Source organism: Bidens hawaiensis, unplaced genomic scaffold, assembly GCF_021521415.1.
Source record: "Bidens hawaiensis isolate Kalapana, Puna unplaced genomic scaffold, B.hawaiensis_p1.1 tig00002181_1, whole genome shotgun sequence".
Taxonomy (NCBI): Eukaryota; Viridiplantae; Streptophyta; class Magnoliopsida; order Asterales; family Asteraceae; genus Bidens; species Bidens hawaiensis.
In genome coordinates this window covers 1317349-1341345 of record NW_027491116.1, presented here as the reverse complement: position 1 = coordinate 1341345, position 23997 = coordinate 1317349, and the positions used below count along the sequence as shown (strand labels likewise).

Below are 23997 nucleotides of genomic sequence, written 5' to 3'. Positions count from 1 at the left end.
CGTCCGTCTCGACACTTTATAATTTGGTGTTTGGCTAAAACTGAAGTTGACACATTAGGTAATTCTTGTATTAACTTAATAAGAAAAAAATAAAAAAGTAAAATAAAAATAAAACTTGCCCGGCATAATATTAGAAAAATAAACTAATAAAGTGTTAAAAACAAAATTTTATTTAAAACTCTAAACCAACACTATGCTTAGAGACATCCTAACGAGAGAGCTCACAAACGGTCATAGCACACCACATGAATATTTCTTTCCTTTCTTCCACATTCTTTATATGTGATTACATATTTATTCATTGGAAAAGACTCAACGTATGCAGTTTCTCTTCTTCATATCAGCATCACCTCCTTCACAAATAGTAAAAAAAACGTCTCACTAGAGGATATAAAGCACCACGTCTTATATCAACCATAAAAAAATATATTTTAGTTTAGTTTTTCTTAGGTCTTAAAATGACTTTAATAAAATAATTTTGTGTATGATTTGCTTTCAACTTGAGATGAGATGTTGTAATATTGTTTTATATTCAAATTTCAATTGCAAGGTTATCTAATTATGAAATTATATAACAGTAGTAAATGTAACATATGAAATGAATTTTCAAGGAAAGAATTTTGTATGTAACATATTCGCTGAGTTAAGACGTCAATATAGAGCAAGAATAGATTTATACAAGAACACATTTTAAGTTATTACGTTGAATAGATGTCAATTGTCAAAGATAAGATCTCATCTTGGAAATTCACAAGTGTGAATTCTATAACATATGAAAATTAAAGTATATAGTCTATACTCTATAGATGACTATAATGGATCTTGTGAGATTCGCATGCTTTATTGGAAGTTATCGTGAAAAAAATTACAAGCATGAATTCAAACATATGAACACATCATATGTTATACTATTAACTTCCGAGATTCATTGAAAAGTCTTTCACCAATTCACTGTTGATGAAAAAAGGTGTATAGGTGCGTCTACAACCTTTATGTTGTTGAAGCTATGTAGAAGACTCAACCTCCAATGTGGGAGAGTATCCTAGATGCATAGCTTCAAGGAATAACAATGGAAATTTATACGCCACTTAAGGATAATGTTGTAAATACCATGTTGTTTAGTCTCAAACTAATTGACTTCGTCTCGTGACGATAGTGAATTAGTGATGGCATGAAAAAGCCATTCATCTTGTCGATGACTTGGACTAATACTCATGATGGAGAATGTACAAGTTAATAGTGATGTGTGTGGAGATTAATGGCTAATAAGCCATGATCCAAAACTAAATGATGAAGTTAAGTACGTGTGTGACATACAATAACTGTTGAGACTTTCTTAAAAAATATGGTTTAGGATGATTAGTAAGGCTTGTGATATTCTCTAAACTCAGGAATGAATGTTAATAATGGATGAAGTGATATTCTTTATAAGGCTGTAAAGTATCAAAATAATGTCTCTTTTGTTTACATGTTAGAGCATTGTAGTCTATAGCAAAGACAACTACTCGTTAGGTATGGTGCTTAGTGAAAATCATACTAACTCTAAAACATTCAAAATATATGGACACAAGAAATTGTGTATAGACAAAACTTTCAAGAACTTCATCTTAGAACGAGAACTTGTGGAGAATGGGATTATTGAGATCAAAACCATTGTTCGTTGTAGTTAATTTATCGCTTCCTTTAGTGTTTTGGACCCTCGATTTCGACAAAAATAAAAGGGAAACTAACTTGGTTGAGTTGTAGTGATATTTAAATCATCCTAGCTAGTCCAACTCAACTTCAACACTTAAGTACTCATTTAGTCTATAGCAACCTCCTATAGTGTAACGTACGTAAACTCAACCTTATATTATCTTCCCACGAAAACATATTTAGTTTAGTTTTCTTGTCTACGATATTTCCACTTTTGTATCTTGATATGCATGATGAATATTTCAGAACGTAAAAGCATAATATTTTGAGAAACTCACAATTAACCCTTTATGTAAGCATATTAATATATACGACATCCGATGTTATCTACATGAATATTTGCGTGGATCATATTATTTGAATCATATTTGTGTGCATGATTCCACCAACCGTCTAAGAATGACTTAGTGTACAGCTTAAAGACCGACTTATGTATCTTATCCACATTAATTCATATATATTTGCATTCATATAAATATTTATGTGGATAACATTATTTTCTAAAAAAATAATTTCTTATTCAAAATATTCAGTGTCATTTTGCGTACTCCAAAGCCCTTGCATCCCAGGATGCCGAGTTCGACTTTTCCATAAAATTTAAATGTCTTAAATATTATAAATGAATATTTGTAATTGCAATCTGAAAGTTATTTTATTCTATCATGCTAGTTTACGATATATAATTAAAGTAGAATGCTAAAATCAAGAGGAAGTTACAAACCAAATAAATATACAATTAATATAAGCATCTACCAATAATAGATTCATATAATAACGCATGAAATAAGGATTGAATCAATTCAAAATATATTTGAATTAATAATGCTAATCTTGTGTCTTAATATGCCCCCACAATATGGACGGTCCAGTAATGAGTCCAATCTTGGACATTAGAAGATGAAATCTTGAACGTGGTGTCGGTTTTGTAAGGGCATCGGCTAGTTGGTCATCTCCGGCAATATGTGTAACACGAATAGATTGATCAGCCACCTTTTCACGAACAAAATGGAAATCAAGTGCTAGATGTTTCATGCGGGAGTGAAAAACGGGATTTGCGGAGTATTGAGTGGCACTTAGATTGTCACAAAAAATAGTTGGGATAGTGGCTGATTTGAAACCGAGTTCTTTTAGGAGGGAATTTATTCATGTAATTTCTGTTGTTGTAGAGGCAACAGCTCGAAATGCCGATTCGGTTGATGAACGAGCAATTGTTGGTTGTCTTTTAGAGCTCCATGCAATTGGGTTGGAACCAAGGTATACGATATAACCGGCTGTATTTCTATAGGTGTCTTTGTCACCCGCCCAATCTGCATCAGTGAAAGCATGAAGTTGTAATGGAGATTTATAATGAAGCAAAATACCTTTATTTATGGAACCATGAAGATACCAAAGTAGCCTTAAGGGCATTCCAATGGGTAGTCGTGGGTGCATGCATAATTGAGATAGTTCGTTCACGGTAAAAGCAACATCGGGTCGTGTAAGGGAAAGGTATTGTAGAGCACTGACTAATGCTCTATATTCAGTGGGGGGATGATAGAGGGGTACCACCATGTAGTGTGATGGTCTCGGAGCATGTAATAGGTGTAGGCATCGGCTTACAATCACCCATATTGGCTCGTTTTAGGATATCATAAATGTATTTTGTTTGAGATAGGAATATTCCAAGAGAATGAGGAAGAACTTCAATACCAAGAAAATAGGAAAGATTACCTAGGTCATTGAGTGAAAATTTGATGGCAAGGGAGGAAATAAATGAATCAAGGATTTGAGGGTTAGGTCCGGTGACAATAATGTCATCAACATAGACTAGAATATAGATGGGAGATGCGCTGTTAGTGTGGATGAACAACGAAGGACCTGAGACAGTGGGTTGGAATCCATTTAAGGTAAGATGATATTTTAATTCTTCGTACCAAGCGCGAGAGGCTTGGTGAAGGCCATATATAGCTTTATTTAACTTGCATATATGAGACGGGAAGGATGGGTTGACAAAACCAGGTGGTTGTGCCATGTAAACATTTTCATTCAACGTGCCTTGTAAAAAGGCATTGTTGATGTCAAGTTGGCGGAGGTTCCAGTTTTGTGAAACAGCCAAGGCGAGTTTGACAAATGGACTAAAGGTTTCGGCATAGTCAATTCCAGGTCGTTGATGGAAACCTTTGGCTACAAGACGAGCCTTAAGGCGATCAATGGAGCCATCCGGTTTGTACTTTGTACGAAATACCCATTTAGAGCCGACAATATTGGAAGCTTGAGTGGAAGGTACAAGATTCCATGTGTGATTTCTCATTAGGGCCTCATACTCTTCCGTCATGGCGTCTCGCCAAAGAGGGTGTTTTAAGGCTTGAGTGATGGTGGATGGTTTAGTAATGGGACCATTAATGGCAGTATATAATTGAAAGGATGGGTTGTGGTAGCGGGGGTTTGGTTTGCGTATTATGTTTTGAGCCATGGCATGGGTTTGGTTTTGACTGGTTGTGAAGGTGTAGATTGGGATGTTGATTCAGGGGATTGGGACGGTAACTGATGGGTTGAATTGTCATCAATAGGAAGATTTGGATATGAGGAGGGAATATTAGTGGGTTGTTGGGCTATAGATGATGGTTGGGTATGGGTTTCATTGGTTACATGTAAGGATGTTGATTAGTCTGAGCTAGATGAAGCAATAGAGGCATTATGGTAGGTTATTTCGTTTGGGCTTAGGGAATTAGATGGAGATGTTGGGTCAGGTATTGTAGTGGTATTGTTGGAAATAATTTGAAGAGTTAGGGGTAACCATTCGTCTACATTAGGAGATGAAACCTTAGTAGTTGTGAGTTCTTCATAAAGGAATTGATTTTCAATAAAATTTACGTGTCTAGAGGTATAATTTTATTATATGTGGGGTCGAGTGCTTAGTAAGCACTTTGAGAAGATGAGTAACCAACGAGGATGCATGGTTTAGATTTAGGAAGAAGTTTGTGAGAAGAGTATGGTCGCAACCAAGGATAACAAAGACAACCGAACCTCTTAGTTTGTCGTAGTTCGGTTGTTTATTAAAGAGTTTTTTGTATGGTGAGTCATTTTGAAGAGTTAGTGTGGGAAGTCGATTGATAAGATAAGCGGCAGTAGAAATAGCAAAGGTCCAATAAGTTGTTGGTAATTTTGCATGTGTTAATAGGGATAAACCGGTTTCAACTAGGTGACGGTGTCTACGCTCGGCGTATCCGTTATGCTCCGGTGTATGTGGTGATGAAGTGAGATGAGATATTTCTCGGGATTGCAAATGAGAGGAATGTTTTATATATTCACCGTCATTGTCGGAGAATAATTGTTTAATAGTTGTTTTGAAATAATTTTCAACTAAATTTTGAAAATGAATGAAAGTGGTTAAAGAGTCGGACTTGTTTTTAAGTGGACATAACCATATGTATTTCGTATAATGATCTACAAAAATGATATAATATTTGTGACCATCAAAAGAGGTAATTGGAGATATCCAGACATCCGAGAAAATTAATTGCAGGGGAGCATTTGAGGAAAGAGTAGATGTAGAAAATGACAATTGACTCTTATTTATCTGACAAGAGCTACAATTGTTATTTGAATTTGAAATGCAAGGAAAAAAGGAAGATAAAAATTTTAGGACCTTAGTATTAGGATGTCCCAATCTATGATGCCAAAATGTTGATTTAGTCTTTTGGATCGTGAATGTAGAAGGTGATGAATGAGAAGTTGAACGAAGTTAATAAATCCTGTGGCTAGCTTTTCTTTCAAGAATCAAGAGATGTGAATTTGGATCCTTTATAAGAAAAGCAGATTGAAAGAATTGAACTAGAACATAATTGCCATCACATAAACGAGATATGGAAATAATGTTTCTAGATATACTAGGAACACAAAAGAACGTTTTTAAGTATAAGAGTAGTAGTTGGTGTGTTTATGACAATTGAACCAATATCAGTGATTGTAAAGATGAACCGTCACCAATTATGAGCTCCTCGGTTCCATTGTAAGGTTCATGGTTGGCTAATGCGTTTAGGTCATTGATGAGATGATGAGTTGCATGATGTGTCCAAATTTATTCATATTTATTGCACATCTTTTACCTCATTTTACACACTTTTGGTGGTGTCACACCCCGCCTTTGAGCCTAGGCGTGTGACTCACAGTTGGTACCACTTTTGTCAATTTATCAAAGTTTGCAGCGGAAAATGTTATTATAAAATATTTACTTTCATAACATAGGGAATTAAATACCCTTGTTTGTTTTACAAAATTACTTGTTTAAAAACAAGTTTAATATATATATATATGCCTCAATACAAAATTAGCTGTCACACCCGGCCCTGAGCGGCGGAAACAGCCGGGCGCGCACGAGTGGGGATTGATAATTAAGCACGGGCCATTGCAAAACATTCAAAGATTTTTATTGCGCATGAGAAGTTTAGTACAAACACATTACATTGTTCAAAGATTACAAAAAGAAACATCCAAGTATAAAACTGAAGATTTCCTCGCCATATCCCCTTGCGCGGCGGGTAACCGTGCGCATCGAGGGGATAAAACCAAAATCTTCCAAAAAGCTTGTTTTAGATGTTCAGCGTGTGGTGCTCTAAGTGTGACTCCATGCGCTACCTAGTTATCTCCTGAAAGACACGTAAAAACATTTGAATCAGTATAAACTGAGTGAGTTCACAAGTTTTAGTAACTTGATAAAATCATTCTGAATCATTTCTGGCAACCTCATTAACATCTGCTTGGTAAAATCGTAATAACACATAATTCTGACAATATTCTGATAAAAATCGTTCCGCGGGTTACGCGTGAACAAATTCTGGATACGGTGCGTCTAAGTGGCGCAGCCACTACGAGCTAAAATAACGTAAAACCGTCCCGCGAGTTACGCGCAGACGTTTCTGGAAAACTATGCTCGTCTATGCAAAGAGGCATTGCCCCTACGAGCTAAGGATACTGTCCCGCGGGTTACGCGCGAACAATTCTGAGAAACTGTGCTCGTCCATGCAAAGAGGCATTGCCCCTACGAGCTAAGGATACCGTCCCGCGGGTTACGCGCAGACGTTGTGCCGGAAAACAAGGCGCTCGTCCATGCAAAGAGGCGCGACCCCTACGAGCGGGCTCAACCCCATAGTACTGCCCCATGCCAGGCACTCGTCCATGCAAAGAGGTGCGACCCCTACGAGTGGGCGGATCAAACCAGCAGTCCCTACCCTTAGAGTTCCAATGGTAAAGTGATCACTTACTCGAGTTCTAGCGCACATACATTGAAAACCTTAGATAACCGTTTGCATTGCTCATCATGAAACATAACTTAAACACATAATCGCTTGCATAGCTTGTAAGTATACCATGATAAAACATTATTTAAGTACGTGTCCCTCGCCCCGAAAGCAGTTTAAAAACAGTGAAAACAGTGAAAATAGGGGCTGTGAGACTCACCTGTGGTTCTTGTTAAGGGATTAATCGAGATTCGGGTTTTCTTGGTGTTGGCCTCGGAATCGAAGGTCTAGAATACGATTAAATAACAAGTATATATATTAAGATCAAGAAATAGGAGAATATAAGGGTTGGATAGTAGGTCTCAAGGTTATATTCTCGGCTTACCTAGTAACAGGATCGGAGCTGGAAACAACGGATGCTTGGGAAAGGATTAGTGCAAGTTTGTAGTTCTTTGAAGTGTGTTTTGGGTGATAATTTAGGCTACAAATTTATAGGCAAACTCAAGGGAACACAATCCCTTGCTTTAGGGGATTGAAATCTTTTCATATCTAAATGTAATGATGATAAAGTATGGAAGTTATTATTATTTACTTAAGAGTGGAGTGGTGGATAAAAGATTTTGATTTGATTTGGACAGAACATGCAGGTCTGGGGTTGGTGAGAATAGGGTGGCTGACAGTTGACTTTTCATGTTACAGTGTGCTTTTTCAGGTACTTTTGTCAGTGTACAGTAAAAAGTGGAAAATCTTTGAAACACGCTACTGTTTCCTTTCGGGCGGGAGTAATCTCCTTAACTGGAGAATAGACCAAGTGTTCTGCGCGTATAACTTGGTGCGCATAGCTTTCTGCGTATAGGACATGTCTTTGCTGCGGGTAGGTGCGTAACCTTCTCGCAGTTAGGGACATTTGAGTTTCATTTGTAGATTCTCCAGGTGGTCTTGGTATTTCAACATAGTGATCAGTCATGTTGAAGTCAATTCCATCTTGGAGCTTCAGACAAACTAGCTCTCATCGTTCCCGCCATGCGGGTAGGTTAGTTCCCTTCCGCACGCGCATAAACGATGTAGGATGCACCCGCCTTAGCATCATGCGGGATGGTCAACCCATAGACAACATAACGTAAAGTTACATGAAAACATAAAGCCAAATCATTCACGCATGGCGCATATAACATATGCTCACGCTGGTTCTTAACATGGTGCGCTCGCGCAGGGCGCACATAACAAATGCACGCGCTTAATATTTACAATCACCTAATTATTAGGTTGATTACTTAGCTTATGGGTTTGGGAAATTACCGGTTGTCACATTCTCCCCTCGTTAAACGAATTTCGTCCCGAAATTTAGGAGACGTTGCTGGCAGAAGCCATGTTCTGAAAGAGGTGTGGGTATTTTGTGCGCATCTGGTCTTCTCTTTCCCAAGTGAATTCAGGCCCACGCCTCGAGTTCCATTGAACCTTTACTAACTTGATTTTGCTTCTGCGTAACTTTTGTTCTTTCCAATCGGTTACTGCTATGGGTTCTTCTACGAAGTGCAGCTGTTTGTCAATATGAATTTCTCCCAATGGTAAAATCAACGTTTCGTCAGATAAACACTTCTTGAGGTTGGATACATGAAACGTATCGTGAACTCCACTGAGTTCGGCGGGTAGACGGAGTTTATAAGCAACTGGACCGATCCTCTCCAGGATCTCAAATGGTCCAATGTAGCGCGGATTTAGCTTTCCTCGCTTACCGAAACGGGGGACTCCCTTCCATGGAGAGACTTTCAAAAGTACTTTATCCCCCACTTGAAACTCCAACGGTTTCCTTTTCATATCAGCATAACTTTTCTGTCTGTCGCGTGCTGCCTTAAGGCGATCCCTTATCTGAAAAATCTTGTCTGTTGTTTCTTGGATCACTTCTGGACCAGTCATTTGCTTGTCGCCCACTTCAGCCCAACACAGTGGGGATCTACACTTGCGCCCATATAACGCTTCAAACGGTGCTGCCTTGAGGCTTGTGTGATAACTGTTATTGTAAGAAAATTCAACCAACGGAAGGTGGGTATCCCAACTACCTCCAAAATCGATCGCGCACGCGCGCAGCATATCTTCCAATGTCTGGATCGTTCGTTCGCTTTGTCCATCCGTTTGGGGGTGATAAGCCGTACTCATGTCCAGTCGAGTACCTAACCCCTCTTGTAATGATCTCCAAAACCTTGAGGTGAACCGACTATCTCTATCAGAAATGATGGACACTGGGACTCCATGTTTTGAAACTACTTCTCGAATATATAGTCGGGCTAACTTTTCCATTTTATCAGTTTCTTTAATCGGCAGGAAGTGCGCTGACTTAGTTAGCCGATCTACAATAACCCATATCGTGTCGTAACCCCCAGGTGTCCTTGGTAGTTTGGTGATGAAATCCATGGAGATTTGTTCCCACTTCCACATGGGAATTTCTGGCTGTTGAAGTAACCCCGACGGCTTCTGGTATTCAGCCTTTACCTTTGAACACGTCAGGCACTTACTGACATGTGTCGCGATGGCGCCTTTAAGATTGGGCCACCAATACAACATTTTAACATCTTGGTACATCTTGTCTGCGCCAGGATGTACGGAATACCGCGTCTTGTGAGCTTCGTTTAATACCTGCTCGCGCAGTCCTCCCTTGAGAGGGACCCATATGCGGTTGGCAAAATATCGAGTGTTCCCTTTAAGTTTCAAATTCTTAATCATACCCCCAAGGGATTCAGTTTTAACAAACTCTGGTTTCAAGGCTTCTTGCTGAGCGTCTCGGATGCGCGTAGAGAGCTCTGCGTGAATTGTTAGCTTTAGGGCCTTGACCCGTAGTGTTTTTATTCGCTCCTTTCTGCTTAGCGCGTCTGCTACCACATTCGCTTTCCCCGGATGATACTTGATCTCGCAATCATAATCATTCAACAATTCAACCCATCTTCGTTGCCTCATGTTTAAATCCTTCTGATTGAATATATGTTGGAGGCTCTTATGATCCGTAAAGATTACACATTTCGTACCGTAGAGGTAATGGCGCCAAATCTTTAGCGCGAAGACAACCGCTCCAAGTTCTAAATCATGCGTTGTGTAGTTCTTTTCATTGGTCTTGAGTTGGCGCGAGGCATACGCTATAACTTTGTCTCGCTGCATAAGGACACATCCGAGTCCCTGGTGTGAAGCGTCGCAATAAACGACGATGTCATCCGTCCCCTCTGGTAAAGATAAAATTGGCGCACTACATAACTTCTGTTTCAACATTTGAAATGCCGCTTCCTGATTCTCGCCCCAAATAAACGCCTTGTCTTTCTGAGTTAGCGCGGTCAGAGGTAGAGCTAACTTGGAGAAGTTCTCAATGAAGCGTCGATAGTAGCCAGCTAGTCCAAGGAATTGCCTCACCTCAGTTGGGGTTTTTGGCGCTTCCCAGTTTTCGATGGCTTTAACCTTAGAAGGATCGACGTGTATTCCTTTCTCGTTTACAACGTGACCGAGAAAGTGAACCTCTCTAAGCCAAAACTCACATTTAGAAAACTTTGCATACAACCTTTCTTTCCTTAACAATTCCAAAATCAACCTCAAGTGTTGCTCATGCTCGGCCTTGGTTCGAGAGTAAATTAGAATATCATCTATAAACACAATCACAAACTTGTCCAAGTATGGTTTGCACACACGGTTCATCAGATCCATGAATATAGCCGGCGCATTAGTTAGCCCGAAAGGCATCACTAAGAACTCATAATGGCCATATCTGGTTCGGAAGGCTGTCTTTGGCGCGTCTTCCTCATGGACCCTAAGTTGGTGGTATCCTGACCGTAGATCTATCTTCGAATAATAACTGGATCCCTGCAACTGGTCAAATAAGTCGTCAATCCTCGGTAAGGGGTACCGATTTTTGACTGTCAGCTTATTCAGCTCCCTGTAGTCAATACACATCCGGAACGAACCATCCTTCTTCTTAACAAACAGTACTGGAGCTCCCCAAGGTGAAAAGCTTGGGCGTATGAAACCCTTATCCAAAAGTTCCTGTAACTGATTGGATAGCTCTTGCATCTCAGATGGAGCTAATCGATAAGGCGCTCGGGCTACTGGCACAGCTCCTGGGACCAAATCAATTCGAAACTCGATTTGTCGCGGTGGCGGCAATCCGGGCAGATCTTTAGGAAAAACTTCTGGAAATTCGCGCACTACAGGTAAGTCTTCAATTCTTCGCTCATCTCCCTTCTCCATTACATGCGCCAGGAAGGCGTAGTACCCTTTCCTTAGGCACTTGCGCGCCTTTAGGCACGAAATCAGTTTCGTCGCAACTCCCTTTCTTTCCCCTTGAATCATCAAAGTTTCTCCGTTCAACAGTGGAATCCGAACCTGCTTCTCATGACAAACAATCTCCGCGAGATTCTCGACCAACCAATCCATACCTACCACAATATCGAAACTTCCCAAATCTATTGGCAACAAGTTTATATTGAACTCATGACCTCCCATGACTAATACACATTGCTCAGTCCTTTCATTCGCGCATAACTGTCTACCATTGGCTAGTTCTATAGTATAAGGTTTGTCTAGCCTACTGGTCGCTAAGCCCAGGGAGTTTTTAAACTCATGGGATATAAAACTTAGGTCAGCGCCAGTATCAAATAAGACAGATGCATAATGACCGTTAAGCAAAAACGTACCGGTTACCACATTCGGCTCTTCCTTTGCTTCACCCGCGCCGATCACAAAAGCTCTCCCGCGAGCTTGGTTTCCTTTCTGTGGGCAATCCCGACTGAAGTGTCCAGGCTTCCCGCATGCGTAGCAGCTATCGCTCGATCCAGCTTCTCTGATGCGACAATTCATCGCCTTGTGTCCTGGTCTGCCACATTTGGCGCATTCGATTTTTGCGCATTCACCCTCGTGGTGATACTTGCATTTGCTGCACCATGGGCGAGGCCCGCTGTATCCTTTCCTTGATGGTTCCGCGGCTTGAATCGCGTAAACCCTTGTGCTTTCCTGCTTCTTGGGCGGTGGCTGCTTAAAGTCTGACCCTCGGTGGGAGTTCCATTTCCTCTTGGAGTCAGAGGTTCGCTGCTCGTTCAAGCGAGCGGTCAACATACCCGCACGAACCGTATCCCTTGTAAGGGTGATGGCTCGCGCAACCGCCTCGTCAAAGGTCGGAGGTGCGGCGGCGTTGAGCGGGACTCTAACGACAGGAGGTAACCCAAAGATGTACCTCTCGATTTTCTTTTCTTCTGTGTTTGCCATGTCTGGCACCAGCTGGCAAAGCTCGTTGAAACGATTGGTGTAGGCATCGATATCCGTTCCTACCATGGTGTGGTTCCAGAATTCTTGTTGCAAGCTCTGAATTTCTGCGCGAGAGCAGAACTTTCTCATCATCATTTCTTTCAATTCTTCCCAGGTCTTGTGAAGAGCAACTTCTCGCCCCAAAGTCTTTACTTGGAGCTTCCACCAAGACGAAGCTGCTTCTTGGAACATGCAGGTCGCGTAAAGGACCTTCTGGTTTTCACTACATCCGCTGATGGAGAGAACGGTCTCCATCTTGTCAATCCAATTGTAGAGCCCAATGGCTCCTTCGGTGCCTTTGAACGGCCAAGGCCTACAGGCCATGAATGTTTTATAGGAGCATCCTTTGTTCAAGGCTCCTGATTCGGGTTCTGGGGTCTCGTTCTCTTGGCGACCCTGACTAGACTCGGCCTTGCTGGCCTCATGCGTTGCAATCGCCTGCGCGATTATTTCTGCGAGCTCCTCGGGTGTCATGGTAATTCCCTTGGCTCTGGTTGGAGGCATTCTTTTCATAAAAAGAAAATATAACAAACTTAGCGCATGTACTCAGAGCACATAATGTTCTTATCTCTAGACACTGTGACCCGTGTTCCTAAGTGCGTGTGTGATTTTTCTTTTGAAAATATTTTGAAAATATTCTTTGAAAAATATTTCATGCGATTCCCCAAAGGTTATAGTCTAGGTTAAAAACTTCTTTTCCTAGTTCGCTATAACCAGTGCTCTGATACCAATCTGTCACACCCGGCCCTGAGCGGCGGAAACAGCCGGGCGCGCACGAGTGGGGATTGATAATTAAGCACGGGCCATTGCAAAACATTCAAAGATTTTTATTGCGCATGAGAAGTTTAGTACAAACACATTACATTGTTCAAAGATTACAAAAAGAAACATCCAAGTATAAAACTGAAGATTTCCTCGCCATATCCCCTTGCGCGGCGGGTAACCGTGCGCATCGAGGGGATAAAACCAAAATCTTCCAAAAAGCTTGTTTTAGATGTTCAGCGTGTGGTGCTCTAAGTGTGACTCCATGCGCTACCTAGTTATCTCCTGAAAGACACGTAAAAACATTTGAATCAGTATAAACTGAGTGAGTTCACAAGTTTTAGTAACTTGATAAAATCATTCTGAATCATTTCTGGCAACCTCATTAACATCTGCTTGGTAAAATCGTAATAACACATAATTCTGACAATATTCTGATAAAAATCGTTCCGCGGGTTACGCGTGAACAAATTCTGGATACGGTGCGTCTAAGTGGCGCAGCCACTACGAGCTAAAATAACGTAAAACCGTCCCGCGAGTTACGCGCAGACGTTTCTGGAAAACTATGCTCGTCTATGCAAAGAGGCATTGCCCCTACGAGCTAAGGATACTGTCCCGCGGGTTACGCGCGAACAATTCTGAGAAACTGTGCTCGTCCATGCAAAGAGGCATTGCCCCTACGAGCTAAGGATACCGTCCCGCGGGTTACGCGCAGACGTTGTGCCGGAAAACAAGGCGCTCGTCCATGCAAAGAGGCGCGACCCCTACGAGCGGGCTCAACCCCATAGTACTGCCCCATGCCAGGCACTCGTCCATGCAAAGAGGTGCGACCCCTACGAGTGGGCGGATCAAACCAGCAGTCCCTACCCTTAGAGTTCCAATGGTAAAGTGATCACTTACTCGAGTTCTAGCGCACATACATTGAAAACCTTAGATAACCGTTTGCATTGCTCATCATGAAACATAACTTAAACACATAATCGCTTGCATAGCTTGTAAGTATACCATGATAAAACATTATTTAAGTACGTGTCCCTCGCCCCGAAAGCAGTTTAAAAACAGTGAAAACAGTGAAAATAGGGGCTGTGAGACTCACCTGTGGTTCTTGTTAAGGGATTAATCGAGATTCGGGTTTTCTTGGTGTTGGCCTCGGAATCGAAGGTCTAGAATACGATTAAATAACAAGTATATATATTAAGATCAAGAAATAGGAGAATATAAGGGTTGGATAGTAGGTCTCAAGGTTATATTCTCGGCTTACCTAGTAACAGGATCGGAGCTGGAAACAACGGATGCTTGGGAAAGGATTAGTGCAAGTTTGTAGTTCTTTGAAGTGTGTTTTGGGTGATAATTTAGGCTACAAATTTATAGGCAAACTCAAGGGAACACAATCCCTTGCTTTAGGGGATTGAAATCTTTTCATATCTAAATGTAATGATGATAAAGTATGGAAGTTATTATTATTTACTTAAGAGTGGAGTGGTGGATAAAAGATTTTGATTTGATTTGGACAGAACATGCAGGTCTGGGGTTGGTGAGAATAGGGTGGCTGACAGTTGACTTTTCATGTTACAGTGTGCTTTTTCAGGTACTTTTGTCAGTGTACAGTAAAAAGTGGAAAATCTCTGAAACACGCTACTGTTTCCTTTCGGGCGGGAGTAATCTCCTTAACTGGAGAATAGACCAAGTGTTCTGCGCGTATAACTTGGTGCGCATAGCTTTCTGCGTATAGGACATGTCTTTGCTGCGGGTAGGTGCGTAACCTTCTCGCAGTTAGGGACATTTGAGTTTCATTTGTAGATTCTCCAGGTGGTCTTGGTATTTCAACATAGTGATCAGTCATGTTGAAGTCAATTCCATCTTGGAGCTTCAGACAAACTAGCTCTCATCGTTCCCGCCATGCGGGTAGGTTAGTTCCCTTCCGCACGCGCATAAACGATGTAGGATGCACCCGCCTTAGCATCATGCGGGATGGTCAACCCATAGACAACATAACGTAAAGTTACATGAAAACATAAAGCCAAATCATTCACGCATGGCGCATATAACATATGCTCACGCTGGTTCTTAACATGGTGCGCTCGCGCAGGGCGCACATAACAAATGCACGCGCTTAATATTTACAATCACCTAATTATTAGGTTGATTACTTAGCTTATGGGTTTGGGAAATTACCGGTTGTCACATTAGCTGAGCCACCAGCTGCATTTTATGCCTAGTGATCCTCTATCTCCATTGGCATATCCATCTCTATACCTTACTCTTGATTACCTGAAAACAGTTTGAAAATACGTCAGCTATATGCTGGTGAATACGCTGACTCAATAAAACATTTTCACAATTCGTAATGACACAACACCAATAGTGTTCAACGACTCAGTGAGTCTCAATCCCATCTCATCGGAACTAAACATACGCACAAACCACATAATCGGACTTCACTCGCCCTAGAGACAGTCACTTGTCTCATGGTCAGTATGTCTATAGTGTGCCCACTAAAGTACATATATGTAAGGATCCAGACACATGTGTATTTTAGTCTGAGTGTTTAGTACTATCTTGTATCAAAACGTTTTAGAGGATTTGAACCAAACCTCATGCAAATATTTCCATAACTCTTTTACATATGGATAATAGTCCATAATTTTAAAGAGTAAATATCTTTTCAAAATATACAGTACATAGACGTATTCACGTCATAAAACATTTCACACTATAAAAAGGTTTGGACGTATTCACCTTTTGTTGATTTCAAGATTTCTCACCAACAGATGTCTGATCTTTATCTCGGAACTATAGTACGAGAATAACATTCTATAAATAACTAGATCTACAATCTAGCTTAGACCTTAAGTCTATTTGCATAACCTTTACCTTGATATTCATTTCATTTTACAAAACATTTATATGCTAAGTTTCTTCATCATGAAGAAACGTATATATCAAGTTTCTTCTTTCATAAGTAATATCTTTATAAAAATAAAGAGCAACATTTCATCAAAATCTTATCTTATGAAAGCTTATATTTCACTTACTTACTTGATCAAGGTATAGACTATATCCTTGACTAGGGTCTAAGCCTTTAAATAATAATAAAATAATAACTTAAGTAGAATCCCTACCTTACGCGGGTATTTTGATTTGCCTAAGCCTTGTACCAGCAGCACTTCTACTTAAACCGTCAGAACCTTGTTTCGAACTCACTTAACCACTCGACGGAGCGTCAGAACTTCAATTCATGCACGTTTTACGAGAAATCAAGGTCTCGGAACCTCACGATCGTCGGGAACGCCTCCCTAGGTTATGTGTGTGTAAAGAAAGGTGTTTTTGGGATGAGAATGCTTCATACCCGTAGCCCCCTTTTATAGGCAAAGTTTTGACCACCATCTCGTAGCGCGATGGGGTTTTCCCCCTGGCCATCGCGTAGTGCGACGCCCATTTTTCTAAACTCATGGGAAACTGCATCGCGTAGCGCGATGATCTAGTTTGTATACCCATCGCGTAGCGCGATAGGTTGAGGAAATCAAAAATTTTATTTTCAACCCCTGGACTTTGTTAACTCGTCACTTCTTGGTTTATCTTCCACAGTTCAAAAATACTAAAGCGGCCCTTATGTGGCTCGCGGCGATGCGAAGTGCCAAGTGCGCCATCAAAACGCCACATTACGCCCATCGTCCATCGTCCGAGTCCAAGTCCGTGTCCATGCGCGTGCGCGTCGGGTGCTTCGCACCCTCTGCTAGGACTAGTGAGAGTGGTTAGCCCCATAAGAACATTACCATGGAAAACTCCTTCCTTATAAAGTGCTTTTATTTCTTTCCCACCTTCCATGTGGGATGGAGTTTCCTTACTTATTCCCTTAACATAATAAGCTTTCTTTTCTTTATCATACTTTTTCCTATTACCTTTCTCATAATTATTTTTGGTCCTTTATCTTTATAAACTTGTCAAATTTAGACCTAAACTTTGTGGGTGTTACAGGTGAAAATTTAATAGAAAATTTTTGAAGTGTATACTTATATATTGAATTGTGAATTTCCAGGGGTTGGCGCTGAATAATGAGAATTTGGAGGAGTAATATGGAAAAGTGGAGTTTGAAAAGTGAAGTTACAGCAAACATATGAAAAACATGATCATGTTAATAAACAAGCATGACCATGTCATTCACATTTATTCACACATGATCATATCTTTGTAATAACATGATCATGCCACTCCTTTCTACATATCTAATTAACAGTGCAGCCGTGTCTTCAAAAAAGAAAGTCATGCCATGCCTTTTTATTCAGGAATTCATGTTTACCAAATCTAGCTTATGTCCAGTTGTATTCCCATGCCTATTCAATCTACAGGGAATAGTTTCGTGGATACCAAAAAACCAATCAGAGGCTTAGATCTACATTTGGCTTGAACATGACCATGTCTCTCTCAAAACATGATCATGTCTCCCTTTTTGCAATATAAAGAGGCCGTTCACGCAGAAGAGGGGGGGGGGGGGGAGAGAAGAGTTTTGAACCCACTGTTTCTAACTCTCAAAAAAACAATTGGTGGCTTCAACTCATTTGCAAGCATCTTGGAAGGCTTCCATCATCCTTAGATCATCCATTCCATAATTTCAATCTTTGTTCATCTAGTCTACACTTATTTGTTCTTAAACATGATTTGTAAGCTTGTTGTTATTTTGATTGTTGTTGTATTAACCCTTATGGGCTAAGTACCTTTACCATCTAGACAATGTTGAAACTTTTACTAATGTGATTTATTATTTATGCATGATTATGGTAAATTGGTTTTCTTTCAAGAATATGTTGAAGTTATGAGTTGATATTGATGATGTTCATGCTTGTTAGAATTGCATACCTTGTTAGTCTTACAAATGATTAGGCATTCATGTTGGAAAACTATGTTCTAGATGTTTGTTTGTAAACTTTAAATGCTCATTTTCTTTGTTTACATTACAAAGTTAGGAATTACTAGTAAATATTTGCTTGGTTATAATATTATTGATGGGCATGAAACCCTACACTTGATATTGGAAAATTGATGAGTGTTGTTATGATTCTTGACTTGGTGATGACTTGCTAGTTAAAGTTTCATAATTAAGTTGATGTTTAGTTAATGTGTTTAGCTAGTTTAGTGTAATTTTAGGTGGTTAGAATGTTGTTGATGCTAGCTTTCCTTGATTATGAGACTTTGTTGTTTTAACAAACAAGTTAGTCTATGCTTATTTCATGATTGAAAACCCATCATGATGATTATTTGTTAGTATTAGGTTGCTTGATTGTAATATAGTATTTATGTTTAGATTCATGATGTTTTACCGTATCATTGATATTTTATTATATTGGTGAAGTGGATTCATGTCTTGATAGTTTTGTTGGATTGATTGTTCTTGTCTTTTTACTTGCCTTGTTTGATTGTATGTTAATTTAATTAGCTTAAAAATTCACTTAATCTATTTGTTCGGTTTATCGATTACAAAGATTTAGTATTAGAAGATTACCATGTCCATGGATTGACACTCGATTCTTGCCGACACTTTATTACAAACAATAGATACACTTGCCTTTCGTGTGTGGTTTAGTCGTAGGTGGAAACCTATTTTTAAAACCCCGATTTATGTGGAAACTTTTATATAAATTTATATATATATATTCACACACGTCATAGCACCACTATCAATTAGCCATTTGGTAATGGATTGGTTTGGCATGGCCATCATGTTAACTCATGGCATGGTGCTGGTGGAGGGGTTAGGAGTGTAAGTGGGGACGATTACATGTGGCGTTAATTTCTTGAACACGGGACAATTTTAAGTGTATGCCCTTTGTTATGGCACCATTGGCATTTTTCAAGGAATGAGTGAGTACCATTAGATGTTGGGTTTGGGGTTGTGTTGTTACTAAAAGTGACATTTCATTGGTGTTGAGCATAGTAGGTAATGGAGGGAGGGCAATATTTCAGAGTTGAAAGGAGGTTGTGAGGTAGTAGGTATGTATGGGTTGTTGGTGAGATGAGGAAATAGAAGGGGGGGGGGGGGGGTAATATTAAAGTTGTAGGGAAGATGAGGTAGCAATGATGGGAGTTGAAAAAAAATCAACGTTTATTGTTTTGATCGAATGCTCTCTGATACCATATTAGAAATGAATATTTGCAATTGCAATCTGAGAGTTATTTTATTCATCATGCTAGTTTACAATATATAACCAAAGTAGAATGCTAAAATCAAGAGGAAGTTACAAACCAAATAAATATACAATTAATATAAACATCTACCAATAATAGATGTATATAATAAGACATGAAATAAGGATTGAATTAATTCAAAATATATTTGAATTAATAATGCTAATATTAATATTAAAAGTCTAATTTTCTAAGACCAAACCCAATATAGGGCATTTGTCTTGTGTTTGGGCTGATGTGGGCATGCATTGTCCAAACATTCCATTGGAGATGAAAGCACTTGGGCTGATGTAAGTGAAACCACTTTGATATCTATCTATATATTACATTTTTTATTAGATAGTAAAATTCAGTTTAGCAAAGTCTTCTTTGGTCGTTTACTCAAATCTACCATAATTTGACTCTCTCCAACCTATCTTTACCAACTCCATATATTATAATGGCACATATAGCTTCTATTCCTATAGTAGTTATTTGTAATGTATTAATTTAATTGGTAAGAACTTTGCCGTTTTAATGACACATAAATTTAATTATAATGTTAATTAACTTATTCGTATCAAATGTATTCATATTGATTATGAATGTAATTGTATAAATGTATAATAGTCCAACCAACTTATAAAAGAATGATAAAAAATATTACTTATTACAATTATCAAAGAACAAGTGGTGGTGTTCAGACTTACATACATTTAATTATAATGAGCTGATTACCTTTTATATTATGTTGTTGATAATAACATTTTATCATTGATTTTGACAATGTTGAAATGCTCAAACAAAGGTACGAAAGATCACAATTAAGGGACGGTTTTAAGTTTTAGGCTAAGCTATGTTTTATTTAAATATTAGAAGTACTATAGGATGACTGCATTTCCTAGCTAGCTTAAATTTTTGTTGATTAACTTTGTTGTTGCTTATAAATAGAGCTTAGAATTTGTTTTGGATTCAGTTTTTGTTTTTCGATCAATCAAAAAGAGTCGAACAAGTTCGTTCAAGATCTTCATGTTTTTGGTTTATGATCGATGTTCACTTGATAATTGAACATTTATTGGATGGGAGATATGAACAATATACCGTGGCTCCACAAAAACACATGATGTGTATAACACAGCAAATTGTATATTTGTATTGTTCAAACAAGTAAAACTGGGACCTCCACCTACAATGGATATTGATCGAAGCCACTCTTTTAATTTCAAAATAAGGTGAATGAAAGCAACATTTTATTAGAATATCATACATCAGAAGTTGATACTAAAAATCTTTTCTTAACTCTAAAATATCTATCTTAAACAATATCAATAGTGACCAACATAAATCTGAGAAAATTATTAATCTATAACCTAATTTATGTGCATAAATTTGTTTATTGTTTTTGTATACAAAAAATAAATAAATATGATAACTTTTGAATTATATGACAGATTACGCGTTTTGTCTGCTTAAAGTTTACAAAAAATTGCTATAGTTAGTTACTCGAGTGGCAACTTTCTGGAAGTCGCCAATCATAAATTGTTTCCACATAAACAGGTGTAACCGTAATTCAATCATAATCAATGCGTCAAAACATATTGGTGATATTTGAGACAGTGATATTCCTTATTACCAAGCATCTATGATATGGATAGAACATTTTATAGCAGAATAAGGTGTGGAATAATTTGACTAGGGTGTTACTCAAAAACCCTTATATATAAAATCAAAATCAAAATATTTATATACATCAATCAAGCTTGAACTTTATCTTCACTAGCAATGGAATTCTTACAGTGAGCAATAGCAGCTTGAATGGCAGCTTGTAGTTCTTCCATGGTGCTATCACTGGCTGTACTTTTGGCGGGGCTTAGAGTTCCCGAAGCAAGTATTCCGCTGTTCGCCAGAGAAGTCCTTATAGACGCCGGAGCCGAAAACCTCCCTCTTCTCACAGCTCTATTCAACTCCACAGGAAGACTACTTCTAGAGCTCAAACAGTTGCTGGAAAACGAATGCGGTGGCTGCTTGTTATACTCCGTATTCGACTTCTTAGTCTTTCGAAACGACATAAACGGCTTAACCATTTTCATATACCTTTTTATGAGTTTAGCCACCTCTAGTTTAAGTTTCTTTTTAGGGTTTCCTGTTTCTTCATCAGGTGATTCTTTTGTCGATTCGGGTCGGTTAAAAATGGAAAAAGATTTAGACTTAGGCTTGGTTTGATTAACATTGTTTAAGAGTATATTTAAATCTGAGAAGGTGCTTCGGTGGTGGTGACTACGAAAACTAGTGTTTCCGGTGGCGGCTGGGAGGGTAAAACTGTCCATTGAATTTGTTGAAGAACGAGGAGAGATTGATGGGTGGAGAGGGAGTAGATGGCCTTGGAAGAATATGTCATCAGCCGGTGATAGGTCAATGGCGGTCACTGGTTCCGGTGTTGGCGGTGTCAAACGATTATTATTGTTGTTGTTGTTGTTGTTGTTGTTGTTCATATAAGTGTTGTGGCTATGACCATTTTGTGTGGATTTTGGTGGTGGGTGAGGATCTAGAGAAATGGTGAATGAGAATTCATGGGTCGAAGATGTGGAAGAAGATGGTGGTGTTGGAGATGTATTATGCATACTTTCTTGTAGTAATAGTATTGCTTCTTGTTTCTTCATGCAATCATGCTCCTTTTGTATTTTGTAATCCCTCATATTTACAACTTCCATGCTTAGACTTTTAGTTGTGAGTTGTTGATTGATTATCCTGAGGAGAGAGAGAGAGAGAGAGAGAGAGAGAGAGAGAGAGAGAGAGAGAGGATGAATGACAAATTGACAAGTATAGTTTGGTGCATAATACTTTAGTTCTTTGTGTAGGTAAGAATTGTAGACTTGGCAAAAATAATTAACCACTTTGACCAATGTGTTTCGTAAAATAGACTTGATTATAAAGTTTTGGATCAACAATTGCTAGTTTTGTAAAATAACCTTTTGTTTTTTTTTTCTTTTTTTTTTTACCCTAAAATTGCCGATCAACTATCACTTACTACATAAATTGTTTGCATTGTTAGATGGTTTGGCAAAACTTGACAATTTTAGGTGGTTTTGAAAATATGTATCTCTTGCCACCCATAAGAGGTTTCAAGCATGACGTTGTACAAAGTTAAGGAGTTGCTTGGTTTATGGAATTCTTTGGAATTGGAATTAAGGATTTTATTGAAGTCCTTAGTGTGTTTGGTTAGTATATTTGTTTATGGAATTGAAATGTAAAAATGCACAAAGAGACAAAACTGTCCCTTAAAACACACAAAATATATAGACAAAATTGTCCCTTCAAACACATAATATGCAGAGTTCTAAATCACAGATTCACACACACATTAATACACACTATTTCACACACTACAAATAACATGATAAAAACTCACTGCTTTGTGGCGGTGGCCATCAATGGGGTGGCAGAGGTGACGGTCGGTGGTAGGTGGGGGTGGGTGACAATTGGTGGCAATGATGTCCAATCGGGCGTTTGCGAGCGACGTAGATGGCGATGGTATCGCTGAGTGGCGAGAGGGGTTGCGGCAGCGGGCGCCGGGCAGTGGTGGGTGACGTGGCCACTGCGCCAGTTGGTAGCCGTCGATGGGTGGCGGTGCTGATTAGTGCGGCGACGGTTTGTGTCAGGTGGTAAAGGCTGGAGTTATTTTTAGTATTCAACAATATTCCTATGAAATCTTTCAAGGGAGTGGTGTAATTTGAATTCCATTAAGTATATGATTTGGTTGGAATTAATTCCAATTCCAAATTCTTTTTTTCTCAACCAAACACATTAAGGATCTGAATCTATATTCCAATTCCAATAAAATCTCATAAATTCCTAGGAACCAAACATGCCCTAATTAATTCTTAGCCATCTTTGTAAAATTTGACGCAATAGATTCTTGCATGGCGCTGAAATCCATGTTTTTAGTTGCTATGCCAAGGGCTCCACCAAATTGCAATCTCAAGTTAAATCGTGGTCTTAAAAAGATCCAGGCTTAAGGTATTTAATAGGCTGCACCATGATGAAAAGGTGTAACACACGTCAAATTTTCCTGTTAGCTGAAACAATTTTTTAATTAAAATAAATTTTGATACAATATTTTTAATATAAATTTAAAGTCAGGATAACTTTGATGATTAATTTATCAATGAGAAAAAGGTGTGGTGGACTGAAGACCGTGAGACAAACGGATATGAACAAAATTGACTGTAGAAAACATTTTGTGTCATTTTCAATATCACAACCACGAGAAAAAAAAATGGTTTCATGTGAACTTGTTTCTTGTTTTTATATAACACGCAATAAAAGAAACCCAATGTTGACACTATTCTACCATATGCTCACTGAGTGACTGATACATTACATGATGGTCCAATGACTCCAATCTATAATTTATATGGTTTTCTAAGTTTAGCAAGCTTAGCCAAAAAATTTTAAATTACAAAGTAACAATTAAATTTTGAAATCAAGGACTAAAAAAACGTGTAAATTATGCTTAATAATCTGCACGATTTACACGGAAAAAAATAAAAATTGCTAAAATTTATAGGGTAAATGTTCGGTGATGAAATCGCAACTCACATGCTCACAGCCGTAACTTGTGTAACTCATGTTTGAGAACTGATTGAAAACATTTAGGCTATCCGCTATGGTGGGGGGCATCGAAGCCCCTCCACCGTGCCAAGTCATGGCCACGGGGCTTCGAAGCCCGCCCCGCTATGGTTTAAAGCCCCTTGAGCGCCCCAATATACATACATACATATATATATATATAATAATGTGTGTGCGAGAGATGGAGAAAGAGTGGGGGGGGCACCCCTACCCTCCTCCGCGCCGGCCGTCCAGAAGAAGCCCTTCCCTTCGT

The 23997-nt window shown here is 39.0% G+C and overlaps 1 protein-coding gene across 1 annotated transcript; it reads right to left on the bottom strand.

The window, feature by feature from the left end:
• Positions 1 to 20843: 20843 nt before the first annotated feature.
• On the bottom strand, positions 20844 to 21826 carry LOC143608902 (BRI1 kinase inhibitor 1-like). The gene has a single exon (XM_077083810.1). It carries the CDS (start codon positions 21824 to 21826, stop codon positions 20870 to 20872), a length of 957 nt encoding a protein of 318 aa, XP_076939925.1. The 3' UTR covers positions 20844 to 20869.
• Positions 21827 to 23997: the final 2171 nt, after the last annotated feature.

Bases quoted from the DNA above. Each gene is read 5' to 3' on its own strand.
- LOC143608902 (XM_077083810.1), bottom strand. From the start codon at position 21,826: ATGGAAGTTGTAAATATGAGGGATTACAAAATACAAAAGGAGCATGAT.